This window comes from Canis lupus, chromosome 17, assembly GCF_003254725.2.
Source record: "Canis lupus dingo isolate Sandy chromosome 17, ASM325472v2, whole genome shotgun sequence".
Lineage (NCBI taxonomy): Eukaryota > Metazoa > Chordata > Mammalia > Carnivora > Canidae > Canis > Canis lupus.
Genome location: NC_064259.1, coordinates 59,450,673 through 59,464,820, shown reverse-complemented (window position 1 = coordinate 59,464,820; position 14,148 = coordinate 59,450,673). Strand labels below are relative to the sequence as shown.

Sequence of the window (14,148 nt, the reverse complement as noted above, 5' to 3'; positions counted from 1 at the left end):
TTCCAGCATATCTTTTTGCAGGCCTGCCTAAGTCAATTAAGTATGTTAACTGTGAAAGGGAAAAAGGATATTGAAGACTAAAATTAAGACCAGAGAATTGGATTTCATGCACTTATAGCACAAGGGGGCAGTGTTTGAACACTAGTAATCTGGAGTGCTTGGCAGTCTGTTTACCCTCCCTCCTTTTTAAACACCATACTGAGGGCTGGAGCCTTGGTAAGGAGAGATGGGCTAGTCACTCCACCTACCCAATGTGTTCTCCTACAGAGGTTGGCACCAGCTCTCCTTATACTAGCAGCGTAGCTATCAGGGAGCAAGGCCAAAGGAAACAAAAGGAAGCAGAGGAGCTAGTCTTCCCACAGAGATAACATACGAAAGAGTGCTTGTTGAACAGGAGTAGAGGAGACAGTAGGGATCTCTGCCTGCAAACTACTTTGAATTGGATGGGCCAGGGATTCTCAAACTTTAACAAGCACCAGAATCACTTCCAGGGCTTGTTAAAATAGATTACTGGGCTCTAACCCCAATTTCCAATTCAAGAGAGTCTAAAGTAGGCCCCAGAATTTGCATTTCAAACAATTTCCTGGGTGATGATGATACTGCTGATCTGAAGACCAGACTTTGAGAATCACTGCTGTAGATATTTCTGGCTCTGTGCCCTTATATTTCTTAATATTCGCTCATTCTCTCTTTTCTACCATCCACCTACCGCTTTATTTCTTCTTTACTATCCCTTCATTAGCTTCCTTTAGGAAAACTGAAAAAAAGACAGAAAACAGGAGCGAATGTTAGGTTTGTCTTAAGATTTCCTCTAGACAAGGACTCCAGCACTAGTCTGGTTGATGGGTGTTTCAGTGGCAATTTATTCCAAATACATAGATGCCTCCTCTCCTTTTATCTAACAGTTGGTAGAGGGGGTACAGTTCAGTAAAGAGTAACAGATGCTTTTCCAATAATTTCCTGCTTTGGGTTTCATAAGAATTGGGTAGGAAATGGTAGATATATTTCACTACATTTTAGAAAAGTTCCTCACCTCTCTTAGACTATTTAATAAATTTTTCCCCTCCTCCCCCTTTTTGTCCCTCCCCAATAAATTTTTATTATAGCTAAATATATAGGAAATTTGCCATTGTAACCATTTAATGTACAGTTCAGTGGCATTAAGCATATTCACAGTGTTGTGCAACTATCACCATCATCTGTCTCTGGAACTTGTACAGCTTCCCCAACTAAAATTCTGTACCCATTAAACACTAACTACCCATGCCCCACTCCCGGCCAGTGCTTGGCAACTACCATTCTACTCTTAGACTACTTTCTGACTTACTTTCTTTTTCATGTAATAAAAGACAGAGTCCATTGTTAACTATGCGACTGCTTCTATGTATGCAGGCCTTCTTACATATATGTGACTGAATTTATTACAAGAAAAGTAAGAGAAAATAGGATCAGAGAAAGAAAGATTAGCTGGATAGGGATTTTCATACTGGGCCTACTATCCACAGGCCTCAGCAGCCCTGCCACGGATCCGGCCGGTTCTTTCGCATCAAGAAGTTGATTTTGCGAGCCATTTCCATGTTGTAGATACGCCGGCAGGTTTCATAGCTTTCTCTTTGTCTTCGGCGACAAGGCTTTTCATAGTACCGTCGTCGCTTAATGTCCTCAATGAGCCCATCCATGGTGAGGATTCTGTATTAAAGCAGGCAATGAAGTTAGAAATGTGGGCTCATTATTATTCTTTTCCAATTTCACAGATGGCCAGAAGTCAACTGACAAACAATTGGTGTCTATAAAAATCATGATGTGAAATGGTGGTTATATAGCATTAACTGCCTACATATAGAGGTCCTATATAGGAATTTGTAAGAAATAGCAAAGCAATTAATTACACAGTCCTTGCTCTTGGTAAGTTTATAGTCAGGATATTTCTATCCTTTTTTCTACCACAGCACACCTGAGGAATGTGACACAGTCCTTAAGAACAAGGGCTCTCTATAGCAATGATTCTCAACCAAGGGGTCATTTCAGAATCTTCAGATGGGATGGGTCATTTGTAGTAGGAAAAACAAATCACTAGGAGTGATTCCTAGACAGCAAATGCTGTCCCATCTCTAAAGTTTAACTGACACAGCTGAAGTTCTGTAGGCCCGAGATATCCCCGGACCTACTTAATACAAGGAAAGAGGCTATCACACCAATGATACAAATAAGAGCATTAAATAAAAGCCTCACCCATCATTTTTCCATGTACCATAAGCTCCAACCAGACTACTTTGCTGACTACTCCCTAAACACCCTTTGATACCAAGTCTTTATTCATGCTGTTTCCGCAACCTAGAATGCCACCCCACCTCCAGTTGCTAACCTTCTGAAATTTCCCTCATCTTCTTGATGCCAAGCCTAGACGCCATCTTTCCAGAAGTTTCTTATCTTCTTAAAGAAAATCATTTCTTTTGTTGCAGAACTACTTAGCGATTGTTTCATTCCTCCATTCTAATAGTTATTTATATAAACATCTCCCTCATTAGACTGAAAACTCTCTGAGCAGGGAGCCTGACTCAGGGCTGTATTCCAGGATCCTGAGATCATGACCTGAGCCAAAGGCAGACACTTAACCAACTGAACCACCAGGTGTCCCAACAATATGCACTTCTTGTACTGCTTTCCTAGATAATCCCGGATAACCCCAGCCACAAAGTATGAATTTTCTAAATTCATAAAGAAGCCAAAAAGAGATCTTCACACCTCAGGCCCTAAGCTTCTGGAACTTGAATCTCTTCGTATATTTTTGTTTCTAACCATTCCTCTTCTTTCTGATCAAATTCTTTCCTTTTTAATATGTAGTTCTTTTTTTTCCAAAAGCTATTCCTAAATTGTTCTAATACCTAAAATAAAGTAAATAAAAGTAAATAAAAGTAAAAAAAGTAATGCCACACTTTTTTAAAAAGATATATGTATTTATTTTTGAGGGGAAACCACAAGTAAGGGGAGAGGCAGAAAGAGAGGAAGAGAGAGAATCCTCAAGCAGACTCTTGGCTGAGCAAGGAGCCTGATGTGGGGCTCGATCCTAAGACACCAAGATCATGACTTGAGCCAAAATCAAGTCTGCCACTTAACCAAATGGACCACGCAGGTGCCCCAGAAATGCTATATTTCTTAACTAGGATAATTGAGTGTGCCAAGAGTACAATCCAGAGACAAAAGTCTCTGGATAAAGTTGATACATTTGCCCAAAGAACCAATTTCAGGGACGCCTGGGTGGCTCAGCGGTTGAGTGTCTGCCTTTGGCTCAGGGCATGATCCCAGAGTCCCGAGGTCAAGTCCCACATTGGGCTCCCCTCCAGGAGCCTGCCTCTCCCTCTGCCTGTGTCTCTCACAAATAAATAAATAAAATCCTAAAAAAAACCCCAACAATTTTAACTTGAACAGGGGTGGAGGTGCTACCCTTAAAACAGATGCAATGGCAATGAATTAAAAAAAAAAAAAATCATGCTTGGGTAGCTCAGTGGTTGAGCGTCTGCCTCCGGCTTAGGTTGTGATCCCAGCATCCTGGGATAAAATCCTGCATCTGGCTTTCCACAAGGAGCCTGCTTCTCCCTCTACCTATATGTCTCTGCCTCTCTCTGTGTCTCTCATGAACAAATAAAATCTTAAAAAAAAAAAAAAATCACCTAAAATTTTCATTAAAAAAAGAGAAACTTCAAAGAGAACCCATGTTTGCTTATAGTAGCAGAAACCCTATAGTTCTTTCACTCTCCTTTGCTGTTAAGGATACCTTTGGGAAGGTCTAACAAACATTAAGAGATTGACAAAAGATAAAGAAACATTTACATTCATTAAATAGACACTTACTGAGAGCTTTCTATGCGCCAGACATTTTGGCAAATGTAAGGGATATAAAAATGAAAATGCACAGGTCTCTGCTCTTAAGAAGTTTATTACAATCCTGGCTCAAAACTAAAATCTCATGGGACATTTTAAAAAATGCTGCTGGTCAGATGCCACTGCCCAGACTTAGTCTCGAGGGGGGCCTTGGCATCAAGAGGTTTTTTAAAGGTTCCCCAAGTGATTCCAAATTGGTAGCCAGGGTTGAAATCCGCATGGTGTCACACTGGCCAGTTTCCTTCGGTTTCTGACTAAAATTAGCACTTATACCTAGGAAAAAAGTATGCACAAACTGCCATTCACCTACAAAGAGAATCTTAAAAGAAGTATGGGGCTGCTGTTTAACAAAAAGAAGAATGAAAGAAAGAAAGACAAAAAAAGAGCAATATGAAAACAGATACCTAAGAACAAGATCTGAGATAGTGCCAGGCCAGGCCAGATGGAAGAAAACCAAACATGCCTCACCTTCTGCCATGTATTTATTTTTCTCTCACCTACCACCCATTTGCACCTGGAATCAGGAAGGATTTTTAGAGAAAATTTAAAAAAGGAAAAAAAATGGAAAAGAAAAATTCTAATGTTAATTAAAATAAAAATATATTGGCTAAATACGGATTTTGGAAGATGTAGATATACAGATATTTGGTTCTAAGTTAATTAGAAAGATCCCAAAGACACCAGAAAAGTCTTCTCTCAGAAGGTAGAGAAGGCCTAATGTTTTCTTCAAGTCTAACATCAATGGAAAGAGGATCACCTTCACGGAGGAAATTAGAAATATTCTGTTTTTCAGGGTTTTTGGTTTTTTTTTAAGATTTTATTTATTTATTCATGAAAGACACAGAAAGAGAGAGGCAGAGACATAGGCAGAGGGAGACGCAGGCTCCATGCAGCCTGATGTGGGACTTGATCCTAGAACTCTAGGATCACGCCCTGAGCCGAAGGCAGACGCTCAACCACTGAGCCACCCAGGAGTCCCTGTTTTTCAGGTTTTAAATTTTTGTAACTGGAAATGGAGATGAGAAAGCAGAGCATACAGGGGGAATAAATGCTATTATTTCAAAATAAGATTAGCAATAGGCTAAGTAGAGGAGCCTTGGTTGGGAAGTATCACTATCTATAAGAAAAGTCCTTCCAGTATCAGCAGCAAACTGGCTTAATTTTCTTATCTTTTCATCTTCAGTCCACCTTGAGCATAACCTGATGATCAAGGAAGATAGAGAAAAAACAGCTACAGTAAATTTTTAATCATTCAAAATAAATAAACAGGGACACCTGGGTGGCTCAATGGTTGATCATCTGCCTTCGGCTCAGGGAGTGATCCCGGGGTCCTGGTATGGAGTCCCACATCAGGCCCCCCACAGGGAACCTGATTCTCCTCTACCTATGTCTCTGTCTCTCTCATGAATAAATAAATAAGCAAAACAAAAATAAATAAATAAGCAAACAAATCACCCACAAAGCAAAACCAAAAGGGTAAAAATCTTCCTTACAATGACTTCCAAATTATGAAAATAACTAACACACAATGCCTACTATGTGCCAAGCACTGTTCTAAGCAATTTAATCATATTAACTAATTTAATCCTCACATCCACCCTGTGAGGTAGGTGCTATTTTATTATTAGTTCCACTTTACAGATGAAGAAACTGAGGCAGAGACATTAAGTAGCTTACCATAGATCATGAAGCTAATAAACGGCAGAGCTGAGATCTATTTGAACCGGGCAGTCTACTACAGGGTCTGTGTTTTGTTTTGTTTTGTTTTGTTTTCCTAAGATTTGTTTATTTGAGAGAGAGAGCGCATGAACATGCAAGATGTGAGGAGAGAAAATGTCCAGCAGACTCTCCATTGAACGTAGAGTTTGACTCAGGGCTTGATCCCATTACCCCAAGATCATGACCTGAGCTGAAATCAGGAGTCATTCATTCAACCAACTGAACCACCCAGGTGCCCCAGGGGGCTGTACTCTTATATTCAAGCCATCATCAAAGCTTTGGTCAAAAGTTTTAAAGTTGTAGCTACTTCCTTGATACAAACATAAAAAATGGTTCAATAAATAATCCTGCACCATAAATTATTTTTTCATTCCTTGCCAAAGTAACTCATTTCTTAAAAATCAAAATTTTGAGGGCACTTGGGTGGCTCAGTTGGTTGGGCATCTGCCTTGAGTTCAAGTCGTGGTCCCGAGTTCTGGGATCCAGCCCCACATGGGGCTTCCTGCTCAGTGGGGGGCCTGCTTCTCCCTCTCCTCCCCACTCATGTTCTCTCACTATTTGTCTTTCTCAAATAAATAAAATCTTTAAATTTTGATTTTTTAATCAAAATTTTGCTTTTGTGTTATTTGCACTTTAGGAACAGTGGAGGTTAGTGGAGCTAAAGCTAAGCCTTTATAAATTTGTTTTACCATCAATTAATGGCTAGACTTTGACATCCCTCAATAATATAAACATCTCAATCACCCTGGCTAATAGACCCATCTAAACCCACCAAAATAAATCATAGGAAGACTTACAGGTAAAGATCAGAAAAACAATAGAGGAACCTGCATGACCTCCTTTTCCCAAATTCAGCATTTAATCTCACTAACTAATTCACTATGGAGTCTATAAAGACATTCAATTTGTGCTTATTCTACAGGGGCAGAGAAAAGTTATTAGATACCTCAACCCTCTCACAGAGGTGCCACCTGGTCTGAAATAGGAAAGAGTTGGGAATGAGCAGTGATAGAAAAAAATGATACAGGGAAACCTGGGTGGCTCAGTGGTTGAGCACATGCCTTCGGCCCAGAACATGATCCTGGGGTCCTGGGATCGAGTCCCACATTGGGCTCCCTGCATGGAGCCAGCTTCTCTCTGTGTGCCTCTCATGAATGAATAAAAATATTTTTTAAAAAAATGAAAAAAAAAATGATACAGGGAATCTTCCCACATAGTACTTAACTGAGTATCTTTAGGGGACAGCTTCTGCCCAAGGATACAACTGGTATGCACACACATAGAATGAGGTAATGGGGCTGATCTAAGACCAGATCCTTCTAACAGACACACAATCAGGGCACCTGGGTAGCTCAATCCATTAAGCGTCTGCCTTTGGCCTAGGCCATGATCCCGGAGTCCTGGGATCGAGCCCCTATTGGACTCCCTATTCAGTGGGGAGCCTGCTTCTCTCTCTATCCCTCACCCCACTCATGCTCTCTCTCAAACAAATACAATCTTAAAAAAAAAAAAAAAGACAATACAGAAACCATCTTGAGCCTGCAACTGCTTCTCACAGCACCTTCGCCCTCATTTAATATGGTCTTCTGTCATCCAACACTCCACACCTACAACTCTGCTAAGAACTAGTTTCTCTTTCATTTACCCTCTCAGACCCCAACAACCCTAATAAGCCCAATCAAATATTCTTTTTTTTTTTTAAGATTGTATTTGAGAGAGAGTGAGCATGAGTGGAGCAGAGTGGAGAGAAGCAGGCTCCCTGCTCAGCAGAGAGCCCCACATGGGACAACTCCAGGACCCTGAGATCATGACCGGAGCCGAAGGCAGACACTTAACTGACTGAGCCACCCAGGCACCCTCAAATAAATAGGTGTCTACATCTCCAGAGGAACTAGAACACTGCATAGAAAGGTGTTATTTTTTTTTTTTTTTTTTTTTTTTTATGATAGTCACACAGAGAGAGAGAGGCAGAGACATAGGCAGAGGGAGAAGCAGGCTCCATGCACCGGGAGCCCGACGTGGGATTTGATCCCGGGTCTCCAGGATCGCGCCCTGGGCCAAAGGCAGGCGCCAAACCACTGCGCCACCCAGGGATCCCTAGAAAGGTGTATTTTACACCCCTCTCCACCATTCAATAATCATGTGATCCAAGAAACATAATTTACATGTCCTAAGCTTCCCTTACTTGTGTAATAAAGCTACCATTTTATTGGCCTTAAGGTAGAAGGCCAGCTCATATATTCTCTTAAGATCTCTTTCATATAATTCTTTGATAATTCAATTCAACAAGCATCTGTTTCTTTCATACTGGAGAGAGAAAATGATGAAGCGAGACAGAAAATCAAAATCCTTATAACCAGTGATAAGGGAAGACTAATTAACTATTGGCCTGAGAACATATGATGGTAAGGTATTCTTTATTACAGCTCTTCTACACCTCTTTAGTCTAGCATTCAAAAACCTTTCAAAACAGGGCAGCTTGGGTGGCTTGGCGGTTTGGCGCTGCCTTCAGCCCAGGGCCTGATCCTGGGGAACCGGGATCGAGTCCCACGTCAGGCTTCCTGCATGGAGCCTGCTTCTCCCTCTGCCAGTGTCTCTGCCTCTCTTTCTGTGTCTCTCATGAATAAATAAATAAAATCTGGGCAGCCCGGGTGGCTCAACAGTTCAGCACCGCCTTAGGCCAAGGACATGATCCTGGAGACCAGGGTTCGAGTCCCGTGTGGGGCTCCCTGCGTGGAGCCTGCTTCTCCCTCTGCCTGTGTCTCTGTCTCTATGTCTCTCATGAATAGATAAATAAAATCTTAAAAAAAAAAAACTTTCAAAACAGCTCTTCGGATACTCCTAGTTCATTTCCACCTTTGTTTTTGCTAATGCTGTAACCTTTCTCAAACCTGTTAAGACTTTTCCATCTCTTGCTCGCTTCTCCAAGATCCCAGATCTGAATTCATCTATTAGCCTTGTCTGACACCAATCCCTCAACTTTATATTTATCACATACTACGTTCCCACTGTCCAGTTACATTTTGATTTTCCCTTTGGGCTCCTTAAGTCTTGGGAGAGAATTCAGGCTCTGTATAAACAAACTTCATACTGTTAGGTTTGGGGGAAAACTTCATTTTTAAGATAATAAACTAAGGGGCTGAAAAGTTTCAAGAGACTCTGAAGACCTGGCTGATGTAAGTTTGAGAACAATCTATGACAGGGGAAGGAGAGAATAACTACCGAAGCACTTCCCAAGAGAGCTTGTTTCTGGTTACCTGTTTAGGGTCCTGTATGCACCTTCCACGTTCCCTTCCTGTACCATCACAGTCCTGGCAACGAACTTCAGATGTTTTGCCATGACCTTGGAATTAAATCTTCACTCCGCAGGGCCTAAAGGGTGATGGAGAAAGGGAAAGTATAGAGACCAGGTAAGAAAAGGAAAACAGCAGAATGCACACTTACCGCGTGGCTTACTTAGGATCTGGAAAAGCAAGGACCTTGGAAACAAAGGACACAGAGCACGTGGAGTCTTCACATCTTAGAGAGTATACGCTAATCATAACCAAGACTGCCTAGTTCTCTTTGCGGATACAAACCCTAACTTAGGGGAAGAAACGAAACTGGAGCAGGGCGTCACCACGGAGATATACGAAGCCCGGACGGGAGGATCCGGAAACGCCACAGGGTGCTCCAGGTACCGCTCACCGCCCCAGGAGCGTTTGGGGCGAGAACTGGGAACGGAGTCTTTCTCCGTCTTTCTCGCGCAAGTTTCCCCTCCCACGACACCCGTCCTGCTCTCCCCATTCCCATCCTCCGCTCCTCACCTCACGCCCTCAGCAACCAGCAGCCGGGAAGGTGGCGCGCGGCCGGAAGCGGAAGCTACGTCCTCTCCTGCGCGGCGCGTGGAAATTCTGGCTGGAAGGAGGGCGGAAAAAAACCAAGAAACCAAAAACAAACCCGAAACAGCTTGGAAACCATAGCAATTCTTTCTGGCTCGAGTTGATTGCTTCTCCAGGCTCCCCACCCCCACACCCCCGCCAGACTCCCCAAGCCTCCAGCCTGTACTCTACACCCGACAAAGCACAATACTCGTTGCCTTAAATTCGCCCAAAACAGTTTGCTCGTTTTCTCATGCTTCGGTCTTTGAGAAGGTCAGTGTGATTCCGTACTCCCTGATCCTATCAAATCTGTAATCGATATTTACTTTTTAAAAGATTTTATTTATTCATAAGAGAGAGAGGCAGAGATATAGGCAGAGGGAGAAGCAGGCCTCTCGCAGGGAGCCCGATGTGGGACTCGATCTCAAGACCCCCAGGATCACTCCCTGAGCCAAAGACACGTGCTCAACAGCTGAGCCACTCAGGTATACCTGTAATCGATACTTAAATAATTTCTTGAAGGAAAATGAGAGAAATAGGCAAAGCTTCCTAAACATGCTTCCTGTTTTCTCAAAGGACACAGATTCTTTGAGATCCGCTCTCCGGAAAAAAAAAAACAAAAACAAAAACAAAAAAAAAACCACAGCTTTACGCCCCTTATCTGCTTAAAAACTAAGGAAAAGAAACAAAATGAACATACCATGAGTTTCCTATAGCATCATCTGCCTAGGCATTTCACTACATAAACTGAAATCACTAAATAAATTGGGAAACGCCTGAAGATTTTAGAATTGAAGTTGTTTGTTTGTTTTTGTTTTGTTTTAAGATTTTGTTCTTAGCAATCTCCACACCCAAGGTGGGGCTGGAACCTACCACCAAGATCAAGAGTCCCATGCTCCACAGACTGAGCCAGCCAGGCATCCTGAATTGAAGACTTTTTTTTATGTCAACTTCTATCCCTTTGCCTCCCAGTGAGACCTAGTGGAAATATCTCCTTTATTTCTTCTTCACTGTGGAAACAGCTTTTCTTTTTTTTGTATGTTATTTCTACATATCCATCTCTGGTTTGTCACATAAATTCAGATCTAGCGTGTACTGGAAAACAGTAGAGAAAGGCTCAAAAGAAGAAAGGTGCACAAGCAGGTACTTGTGTTATAAGGTAAGCCAGGTTCAACATACTAAAATAGAGCTAGATTAGGACATCATCATGCTTATTAACAAACTTTGTAAATGCCTACTCTTTGTTTTTCATACCATTCCAGTACCTCTTGGACCACTAGAAGACAATACAGTAGACATTAAAGTTAAGTAGTAAAACAAATTAGCGTATGATAAATACAAAGTAAGTTATATAGGCAAAAGGATAATATGATGGAAAAGCAGTGGATTAGAAGTCGAGAGATCTGATTTCTTTTAATTTTTTAAAAAAGATTTTATTTATTTATTCATGAGAGACAGAGAGGGGCAGAGACATAGGCACAGGGAGAAGAAGGCTCCTCACAAAGAACCAATGTGGGACTCCATCCCGGGACCCCAGGATCATGCCCTGAACCAAAGGCAGACGCTCAACCACTGAGCCACCCAGCCATCCCAAGAGATCTGATTTCTATCCAAATTCTGATAGTCATAAGTTCTGTGTCACTTGAACCAATAGTCTGAGATCTATGGCTTATAGATAAAATCCAGTTCAACCCCTGTTTTTGTAAATAAAACTTTATAGGAGCACAGTTGTGCTCATTTGTTTACATATTAGATATGGCTGTTTTGGGCTACAATGGCAGAGATGGGTAGTTGCGACAGAGATGTATGGCCCACAAAGCCTAAAACATTTACTATCTGGGTCTTGCTGACTCCTAACAAACTCTTAGTCTATTTTCTCGTCTGTAAAATGAGACCAATGTCTGCCCTCAATCACGAAATTTGTCATGGGAATCAACTGGGATAAAATGGAAAATTCTTTTTGAAATAAAAGCAGAGGGAAAGTAACATTTTTGAGAGCCTGCTATATGCCAAACCTTGTATGGGCACTTTATGTGCATGATCTCATTTGATGGAGGAAAGGGCCCAAGATGGCTTATACATCATGTTTAGTGGAAAGAATAATTGGGAGAAGGCCTTGAGTGAGTCTCTTAAAGGTAGGATTTAGTTGACAGACGCAGGAAAGACTGGGCAAGGTGAACAGCATGAAGAAGAGTTCAGAGTTAAAAAGTCTTACAGTGTTCATCAAGGGCAAATGAAAAAGTAAACATAGGGATCAAGTGGGAGAACAGAAGGAGAAACAAAGACTTTAAGAAAAGTCTTTGAACTTCTCAAAGCACTGAGGAGCCATTGGAGGAGTTGAATAGGAAATGACATGCAAAGCACTGTTCTAGGAAAAGTAATCTGGTATCAGTGAGCAGAGATGAGAGGTAAGAGAGACTATTCCTATAGTTAAAGTTCAGACCAAAAATGTGGCAATGAAATGGGTAGGAAGAGGGCAGTTTTAAGTTTAGTTATCTAGAAAAATGATGGTAGTATAGTGTTAACAGAAAAAAAAGAGTATAAAACAGCAAAACAGGACATCTTTAAAGGAAAGATAATATTTTGATTGGTGACCACTGGAAAAAGCACCAGACTGGAAATCCAGAGTTCTGTCCGCATGTTGTGCTGTCTTGCATAAGCCACCTAAGTTTCCTCATCTAAAAAATGAGGAGGAGTGGTGAATGATACCTCTTGGTTCTAAAATGCTGAAATTTTCAACAATATTTAGGTACTAATAACATGTAAATAGAACTGTTCAGCAAAGATGTAGACATTCAGTATGTCTTCTAGGGGAGAAATTGGGATTAGAGATGGAGATTCAGAAGTCTTTTTTTTTTTAAAGATTTTATTTATTTATTCATGAAATACGAGAGAGAGAGAGAGAGAGAGAGAGAGGCAGAGGGAGAAGCAGGCTCCATGCAGGGAGCCTGATGTGGGACTCGATCCGGGTCTCCAGGATCACACACTGGGCCGAAGGCAGGCACCAAACCGCTGAGCCACCCAGAGATTCCCAATTCAGAAGTCTTGAAAGTTGAGGCAGTAAAGCCATGAAAGATGAAATTTTTAAGTGAAAGAATATAGTCAGAGAATAAAGGATCAAGGACTAAGCCTAAGGGAATGCCCACACCCTAGATCAGGCTTAAGTGGGACCATTACAAGGTATAGAATTTGCTGCGAGGAAGGTAAGAGGAGAATTAGGATAGTGGATAGCATGCTGTCATGGGATCCAAGGGAGGAGAGTTTCAGTAGGTAACATCAAGCGTGTCAGATGCTACAGAGAGCATGGAGCACATAGCCTTTGTGCTTGGATCTAGTTACTGATTCGGTGGAAAATATATTAGAATACTTGATACTGGGGGTGCCTAGATGGCTCAGTTCATTAAGCATCTGCCTTTAGGTTTGGATTATGAGTCATGATCTTGGGATCCTGGGATCAAGCCCCACATTGGGCTCCCTGCTCAGTAAGCAGTATGCTTCTCCCTCTGCCCCTCCCCACCTGCTTATTTGCATGCTCTCTCTCTCAGATACATAAAATATTTTTTTAATTTTTTAAGATTTGATTTATTCATTTGAGAGGGAGAGAGCACGAGTGGGAGGGGGGCAGAGGCAGAAGCAGACTGCCTACTGAGCAGGGAGCCCCACACAGGGCTTGATCCCAGGCCCCCAAGATCATGACCTGAGCCACCCAGGTGCCACCCATAAATAAAATCTTAAAAAAAAAAGTAACTAATTTGGTATGATAATTAGTGACCCTGGAAGGTACAGTAGAATAGTAGCTGCAAGAGGCTAAGGATTGAGTGGTAGAAAAGAGAAAGATTAGACTGTTAAAAATATGAAGATGACAAAAAAGGACAGACTTAAGAGATGTTTTCCAGAAGGGGGAGACCTGATCCAAACTTGTGGGAGGAATAAATACTACTTGTAGGAGACATAAATAAATAAACAATTCAAGAACAACGTGAAGTTACAAGTGATAAGTGATACAGTAAAAGTTCCAGAGAAGAAAGGTAATCAAGAGCACAAATGGAGAGGTTTGCCTTAGAAAGGAGGTCATGTGCCTGGGTGGCTAAGTCGGTTAAGTGCCTTTCAGCTCAGGTCATGATCTCAGGGTCCAGGGATCGAGTCCTGATTCTGGGCTCCCTGCTCAGTGGTGAGTCTGCTTCTCTCTCTCCTTCTGCCCCTCTCTCTGCTCATGTGCTCTCTCTCTCTCAAATAAATAAATAAAACCTTAAAAAAAGAAAAGAGGTCATTTTCTCTCTGAAATCAAGAGATAATTATTCCCTGAGAACAGAGTACTTGGGAAATAGGGTAAAGATGTATAACTAGCTGTGAGAAATATGCTAAGTAGCCAATAAACAATAACTAAAATGACCAAGTGGTCTGATACACTGCCAAGGCTTAGGATGGGAGAAGACATGGTTTTGGTGGAAACTGGGATATATGAGTTAGAGTAATAAACAGAGAAGGGTATTAGATAAATTCACTGACTTTCATGTTTGCCTCATGATAGCACTGGGTAGCTTTCCTTAGTCTTGCATAGGTTTAGCAGCTGCAGGTTTTTTTCTTTGTTGTTGTTTTAAGATTTATTTATTTATTTTACTTGGGGAGGGGCAGAGAGAGAGAGAGAATCTCAAGTAGGCTCTGTGACCAGCATGGGGTTTGATCT

General features: G+C 41.6%; 1 protein-coding gene across 4 annotated transcripts; it reads right to left on the bottom strand.

Moving 5' to 3' along the window:
* Positions 1-839: 839 nt before the first annotated feature.
* MRPS21 (mitochondrial ribosomal protein S21) lies at positions 840-9,504 on the bottom strand. Of its 4 annotated transcripts, none has more exons than XM_025453143.3 (3): positions 9,408-9,504; positions 8,859-8,973; positions 840-1,689 (listed from the first exon to the last, which is right to left on the bottom strand). In XM_025453143.3, the coding sequence occupies exons 2-3, from the start codon at positions 8,939-8,941 to the stop codon at positions 1,509-1,511; spliced, it is 264 nt and encodes an 87-aa protein (XP_025308928.1). In that variant the 5' UTR covers positions 8,942-8,973; positions 9,408-9,504; the 3' UTR covers positions 840-1,508. The 4 variants fall into 4 exon arrangements, with proteins under 4 accessions (XP_025308928.1, XP_025308930.1, XP_025308929.1 ...); XM_025453145.3 differs by lacking the exon at positions 9,408-9,504 and adding an exon at positions 9,081-9,396; XM_025453144.3 differs by lacking the exon at positions 9,408-9,504 and adding an exon at positions 9,180-9,396.
* Positions 9,505-14,148: the final 4,644 nt, after the last annotated feature.